The 7,916-nt window shown below is 38.5% G+C and overlaps 1 protein-coding gene across 1 annotated transcript; it reads right to left on the reverse strand.

The window, feature by feature from the left end:
• Positions 1-201: 201 nt before the first annotated feature.
• LOC122619668 (myophilin) lies at positions 202-5,728 on the reverse strand. The gene is made up of 3 exons (XM_043796727.1): positions 5,620-5,728; positions 788-1,108; positions 202-587 (listed from the first exon to the last, which is right to left on the reverse strand). Exons 1-3 carry the CDS (start codon positions 5,623-5,625, stop codon positions 405-407), a joined length of 510 nt encoding a protein of 169 aa, XP_043652662.1. The 5' UTR covers positions 5,626-5,728; the 3' UTR covers positions 202-404.
• Positions 5,729-7,916: the final 2,188 nt, after the last annotated feature.

Consider the following 7,916-nt stretch of genomic DNA (forward strand, 5'->3'; position numbering starts at 1 on the left):
GAAATAAAGGTGTCTCATGCGAGGTGAGCTGGAAATGGCCTTCCACCTGGAGGGAATTGAAGGGCAGGGGAGGTGCGGGATTGGGATGGGAAAACCACTTAAACCGCTCGACTAGCTGCCGACAATCGCACAACTCTGCCCGCTAATTAAGAACAGCATAATGCTAATCCACGCAGACTGGCGGAACACAACAACTTGACATTTATATTAAAATTAATTAATTTATTTGTTTCATATTATATAAATTACAGTTAGAGCTTGGCACTGCTTAAATCATGCGTCACGACGCACGAGATACAAAACCCACTTTTTGTTTGAACTAATTAGATTTCGGTGTTTGTGTGGTTGAGAGTGTTGTGGTGTTTTTCTTTTTCTTCTTCGGGACCGCTTGGGATGGCGGTGCCTTACATGTGGCGGGTGTTGCCCATACCACCGTGTCCAGCCTGGGAGGCGCCCTTGTTGAAGCCCATCTGCAGGTTGAGCTCACCCTCGTGGGCACGGAGCTGCTCCTCGGTGAAGCTGCGCTCGTTCTTGTCGGCCATCTTGGGTCCCAGGGTGGGGCCAGTGTACTCAGGGTGCTTTTGCGTCTACGAAGAAGGAACCAGTTATTCAGGAGACAGCCACGAAGCAAATATAATCGTTTTTAAAAACTTGCACATTGTATAAAAATGTGTGTTTAATGTTAATAGAAATAAAGCAACTAAAGTATCAAATCTCGTTCAAGAAATAAGCTTAAGTAACCTATATATGGTTGGCTTTATTAATGTATCCATTGGCTAGTACTTACGATGCGTCCAAGGGCGTACAGGGAGAGCGTGACCTGGGGGATGTTGCGACGCTCGAAGAGATCGGCCGTCTGGAAGATCTCCTCCTCGGGCACGCCGTACTTCTTCACCGCCGCCTGGAAACGCTGGATGTTCTCCATCAGCTGGAAGTTGGTGCCGCGCTCCTGGATCTTCTTCACGGATCCGGGGGCCAGTTTGTTGGCCAGCTTGCACAGCCAGATGCCGTCCTTGAGAATGTCCTCGTACTGCCCGCTGGGCACCTTCTCGCCAATCACGGCGAACACCCAGTTGAGCACTTCCTGTTCCTGTTCCTTGTTGCGTGGCTACGGCGGAAAATGGGAAGTTAGAACGTGAAAAAGTGAACGTAGGCGGTTGAAACAAGATAGCTGCTGCTAGGTGCCAGGCAAATCAATTTGCTGTAATCGTAGACAATTGCGGGACAAACAAGGCCAACCAGGAGGGTCATGAAATTGTCGAGTAGCAAACAGGCCAAATCCCCGACGCAAACTGGCCAGAGTTCAAAGGTCAGCATGAGGGCTTAGTGTTTTGTGTGTGATTCCATTTGGAAAATGCCCAAATCAAGGCAGACACAAACAAAGCAGAACGGAACCACGGAAAGAGCGCCGCCCAGAAATAGATTCATTTTCCAATTAATTAATTTTGATTCCGACACCGCGAGTCCTGTCCGTTCATTCGAGCATTTTATGGGACAGTTGACAGGAAAAGCCACTAACTGTTTAATTGGAATTTACGTGAAGGCAATAAATTCACTCATTCACTCTTGGGTCAATTGCCGCTGCACAGTTCACTCAAACAAACTGAATTGTGGTCCTTAAATTTGATTATTGTCAAAGAAATTTCAGCCAACTTCCATATTGTTGTGCCCTCTTGGCCGCGCCAACACAAATCTAATTGACCCCAGAACAAGGATTGCTAATTAAAAACAATGCTATATCTGTGCATAAAATATTTATCCCGTGTTCAGCAGTGCTTATGTGAAACAATTACCCAACTGAAATATTTTCGTAATTGAAATCCGATGCTTATATGTATGTATGCATGCATCTAGGCTCATTAATATTTCGCGCATTTCTGCTAATTTATCGTCCATTGTTCATGGCGATTTTTATTTTATTTTTATTGCTTTGCCGGCCAATTGCGGCTTTTTGTTTGTACATTTTAAGCCGTCATTTGATTTGTGGCCAGCCGTTCTGGATCGTATACATTTTTTGGGCCAAACCGAAATGCCCGCAAAATGTCAAATTTCACACAAAGTGCAAACATTAAAAAATAATATCATTCAATACCAATAACATTGTAGCCGAACATACAATTTATACATTTAATTTTACCAACATAATGCCTGTTATACTCTACCCAAAGACGAAGGTGATAAGGGTATATGTTTAAAACTGGTTAAATCAATCCAAGATTTAAACACTATGTACAAGCAGGCTTGTACTTATTAAACATTCTTTCAGATATCCAACATTTAATGTAGAAACTTAGTTTCAGACATATAATTCTGTATAAAGAACTTGAACTTATCTTTCGAGTTTTAAATACTCGTTACTTTTGCCATTTTATTTGCTGTTTATTTATTGCTATTATTTGAGAGCTGCACATCAGTCTGTTGCACACCCACGCTCATGGCGACTACAGAAAGACGCAGCATTTCCATATTTCCAGGAGGGAAATTATTTATTTATTTAAAGTATGTATTTATGCGTAAATATGTGTATATTTTTGAGTATAAAAATCGAGTTTGGACTGCAGGCAAACCATCGGCACGCTTTAATGGCAACCAATGAGCCGAGGGGATTTTAATGAATTGTACGTCAATTTGCATTCGCAATTGCTTTAATTCCAATTCGATTTCGAAGCCGAGTTTATTTCTCGTCTTTTTTTATTTCGATATATTTTCAGGTGTTTTTTTAATTGAATGTACAAACAAACCAGAAAGCGTTGTTGTTGTTGATCTTCTGATAGAATTGCATTTCACGTTTGGCTCTTGGCTCTGTTTTCTCATTATTAATTGGTTTATCTGGTTGGCCGCTTGGCAGTTGGTTCTTTTCTCTCTGTATGCCGCCCATTGCCAGGTCGCTGCGTAAAAAAATCATTTTATAGGTGATGAACAGCTAAGTGATATCGATTGTGGTCAGCCAGTGCCAATACTGGCAGTTCATTTCAGACCGGCAATCTGGGAGTAAAAATCAGGCAGGTGAAATTGGTCGGGACCTTTAAAGCTTTAAGGTAAGGTGAACATTAAGGCAAAAACATAATTATACGCCTTAATCGTAGAGTGAGAGGGTGTACTAGATTCATATAAAACGTATACGTATGTAACACGTTGAAGGAAGCGCTTCCGATCCTATTAAGTTTATACGAATTTATCAGGATCGGGCAATGTACATCTTTCTGTCCGTATGCACTAAATTCGCTCTCTCTTGTCTTAAAGTTACGTTTCAGTAATTTATGTATTATGAAATATAAGCCTCCGAAAAATGTCCATATTTCTTCGCCCTTAAATTACTATTCATGTAAAAAATAAATGTTTCAAAACATATGTATATTTTTGTGCTTTAAATTGACCTTCAAATAACCCTCAACTTGGGTGGTGATTTTTTGTTCGCCTGAATGGCGCCCTCTTTTTAGTTGCCGTTTTCCGGCTGCTGGCATAAATAAAAATTTTCATTTGCACATGAAGATAAACGCTCATTTTGCTGCTGTTATTTCAATTTGTCATTTGGCCAGCTGCCAATTGGCGGATGCTGGCCAACATTAACCAAGTGAAACGAGCATTTTGCCCAAACACAAGGGGGCTGACAATCAGATGGTATCTTTTTGTTTGCTGTTTTATATCATTTATTCCTTATGAAAAGTTTATTTTTTACAGACGCCGCCTCGTGGCCTTGAGGGGATTGTAAAAGGCGAGCTAAGCAATGCAAAAGTGCATTAAAATTTTGCGTCTTCCCTTGGACTTTATGGTTATGGCCTTTGCATTGTTGCCAAGAAAACGGCAGACGCTCGTCAACGAATTGTTTGGGTTTTTGGCTGATTATTGGTGGGGATATTTTGACTCAACAGTTTGCTTATTAGAAGCGATAAACATTGAAATTGTTTGAGATTCCAAATTTTGTATAAAGCATGAAGTCATCCTTACAGAATTTTCCATTAAAAATGCTATAAATCAAAACCCGCAAATAGACATGCAATAATTAAAATATGTCGTACTACGAGTGACAAAAAAAAGTCATGATTATAACGCTACACCGAAAAGGGATTGAAAAAATAAATTATAAGCATATGGCGTTTGTTAAAAAAATACTGGGCGTTCATAATAAATGCCCACTGCTGTTAAAAAATGTATCACATGTTAATTTGTATTCATAAATTGAAAGTTTTTGCAACACAAACTGTCACCAGGTCAGCGGGAATTAATTATAAAAAGTATAAATCTATCGGAGAGCAAATGAAAAAGATCCAATGTCCCCCAGAGACGCAGTTCAGCAAATGTATTTTATGCATCTGCGCCTTCCCTCCGCATAATTCAGCAAATAATTAAGTTCAATTAAGAACAAAGTTATGGCCCAGTGGCTTTGACTGTCTGTCGCAAAAACTTGTCAGCATTATTGAGAGACAAATGTCAACAGCGGAAAATTCGCAAATTAATTATGAATCGAAAGTGCAAAAGGAATGCCAAATGCCAAATACCAAGTGATGCATGAAAAGCGTAATTTGTTTGTATTAAATTGTAAAGTCCTGCGTCCTGAGTGATTTGCGACCGAATGGAGGCCACTGTTTTCCATCGATTCGGTGGGAATTAATGGCTGGTTAACTACCGGGCAGTCCAATGGCCCAATGGCTCAATGGCCGAAGGGCTCAAGGGCATTTATCATCCCCGACCAGACTGTCAACTAAGTGATTTTTTATTTTAATATATAGAGAAAATAAATAGCACAAATACGCGATATATGAGAATGAATTATTATCTGGCAGCTGCTGCGAGTGGGCGTAGCTGAAACCACTTGGCCAGAAAATTCTACAAGGGCCCCGGGCAGGATCTGGTTATAATGTGTAGGATAAAATGTACGAGTATGTTAATCCACACAATTCTTGTATCGGCCAACTGTTAATTGACTATTTAAATATTTAACCAATTTAAGAAATTTTTAATTAAATCGCCCGCGCTGTTTGCAATTAAATATTTTGTCTTTTAATTGCTTATTTAATTATAAATACATACAAACATTGATTGCATTATGTATTTGTGAGAGCTGATTGCTGCTTATACTCGTACACGCACGTAAATGTACGAGTATATAAAGGCATAAATCAACGTTCAACGTTCAATATATTGTTTTAATAAGCATTTTCATTCAAATGAATATGCTGATATTTGGCACTTTTTCAAAAATTTATTTCGTATTTACTTCGCACTTTTTTCGCTTCACTTTAATTTGCTGATTTCCTCATTTGTTTCGTTTTATTCGATACCTCTCTGCGAGCGAGTGCGCATATTTATTGAATGAGTACATTCACCACTACGTGACTTTCCTACTATCAACGGCTGAATAATTTTATTTCATAAGCAATTATATCTGCTGGATTTGTTTTTTGTAAGCCAGCCATATTAAGGCTCTTTCCACTTTGAAAAAGAAATCGGAAACGAAAAATCAAAATGGGGAAATTGGCAATTAAATTAAGCGGGATACTCGTATATTCTTATAGAAAAATCCAAAATGTGTGAAATACTCAATGATGCTAATTTGCTCAGTTTAATTTAATCCACCCAGGACACTTGATTGTCCTTTGCGAAGCTTGTGGGACTTACAGCCATTGTGAATTATTGGATTTGAAAGTGAAATGCAAATTAGTGTGTGCCGCGTTTGAAAGACAAATTTCAACTGACGCAGGTTTGTTGAAACAGTTTTCCATTTGGCCTAAGATAATGTACGAAAATACTGAAAACGATTTTAGGTTAGGCTAATGCCGCTGCGGCTGCTGCCTCTGCTTCTGCCTCTGTCGACGTCGACGTCAGCGGGCAGATATAGACTTGCCCGATGCCAAAATCGCCCGAAATAAACCCATAGGGGCACAGAGGAGGGGCGGGAAAAGCAAATTTAGATGCCAACAGCGACGGCGGAAACTCTTTGTGACGTCACCACGTGAAAAGCAGGGGGAAATAAAAAAAGATTGAAAATTATCTCAGACAGAAGTGTGCCAGATATCGGTATTGAAGTCGTTTCCCTTTCGCTTTCATGGTTGGCAGAACAAATTTCAAGCAATTTGCCAGCAATTATGCTTAGTCTAAAGCTCATACTTGTATCCCAAGGATACATATTTGTGTGGGCTGTTTGCGTACCTCCAACTTATCCCGTTGGCAATAAGTGCGGATCACTCTAAAATATTCTTAAACTCTCAATAAAGCCATTTCCATTTTTTCGTTCAGCCGAATATCTAGCGAAACTAAAATCATTTTGCAATTATATTAAAAGTTCTTCCCATATGACAAAGTTTTGGCACCAAATAATTTGGCTAAAAGCAAACACAACAAAGTTTTAAAGCTCTCATTTGTTTATTTCGCTGCACTCTGCGATAGAGTAATTAAATTATATAGTCTGACACTCGGCCAAGTTCAAGTTTAAGTTTTCAAGCAAGGTGCTCTATAAAATCTCCTCTAAGCAAACATAAACAAATAGTAAAGGGGTAAATCCGTATGTCTTTTCACACCTGAGACACACAAATCTGTGATTTTCTGACACTTGCTGCTGGGCGTGATCATCTTTTCAAGTTCTTCCATACCATATGGTGATGGGTTTATTGAATGCTCATCTTACCGAATTATTCGCTTCAAATCATAAATTCACTTTGGTTTAATTAATTGCATTTTACAATACATATACCGAATGAATTGCAAAATCTTTGATAAACCTCAGCCTTGTGGTATATTCACGCTTCATCTAAAAACGCTCAATGAATTTTTCTCACCCAACCGAATGAATAATTTTCTTATTTATTTATTTCACACACAACGAAAACAAAATGCTCGAATATGAAAATTTATGGACAAATGAACTTAACCATGAACTGTGTCTGTGGAAAGTCCTCGATGAAAAGTGTGAAGGCGGGAGCACAAACAAAACACCTAGGGGAAAAGCAAAAACAGCTGCCAAGGCTGCAATCAAAATTAATTGAGCAACTCGGAGCTCAGTGTCGGAACGTGCGTGTTGGTGTGAGTGTGATTCTGATTGTGGACATCTATTTATTTGGGGCTGTATCTGTGAGTCTATGAATCTATGAGTCTATGTCAAAGTGAAGGCGTTGGCGTGGGCGTCAGTCCGCCGAAAACATCGACCTACAAAAAGTGGCCCAAAGCCTCAGCATTTGCTGCCAAGATCTGGCAATCGAAATCGTTTTGTGTAAAAAGCAGCGGAATTATGAGAACACGATGAGGGGTGGGCGCACTTTATCACAAATGCGATAGACGAATTGGAAATGCTCTTTCTAGCTAGCATTTCATTCTTTACACAAAAGTAGTTTATTTTTATGATTTTAAACTTGGCTAAAGATTATAAAGTAAATAAAACAAAAAGAAACGTGTGTCCATTGTGCAACAGTGCTCGCTTAGATGTCCCACCCATCATTTGCTTCTCTCCATCGCTAACCACCCAACGCGCCCAAGCCTTTCAGAACTTAAGCCCCATCCTAGCAATTGTAAGCCCTACCTATGACAATGCCAAGAAATTATAAATAATATAAAATTGAACGCCAAAAGAAACCAAATAAACATCGTAAATGAGTTAATACTATTTTTTAGTTCAAGACAACATGTTAAAATTCAAACTGTACAACAGCTCTAGATATACACACGAGCTGAAAATAAATAAAATACATAATTAAATTCAATTAAACAGCTTCTACATAAGCAATTTAATTATTGACGCTATTTTAAAATTTAATGAATGTTGATCTATTAAAAAAATAAATCAAACATTTTTGTATAATAATGAAATAAACTACTTTAACCTGTGTAATTACTTTGATTTAATGATCAAGTTATGAAATTAATACTAAAATACATTTTCATTTTAAAAACGATTCATAATGCTTAAATTATGTTAATTCAGA

This window comes from Drosophila teissieri, chromosome 3R (genome assembly GCF_016746235.2).
Source record: "Drosophila teissieri strain GT53w chromosome 3R, Prin_Dtei_1.1, whole genome shotgun sequence".
Lineage (NCBI taxonomy): Eukaryota > Metazoa > Arthropoda > Insecta > Diptera > Drosophilidae > Drosophila > Drosophila teissieri.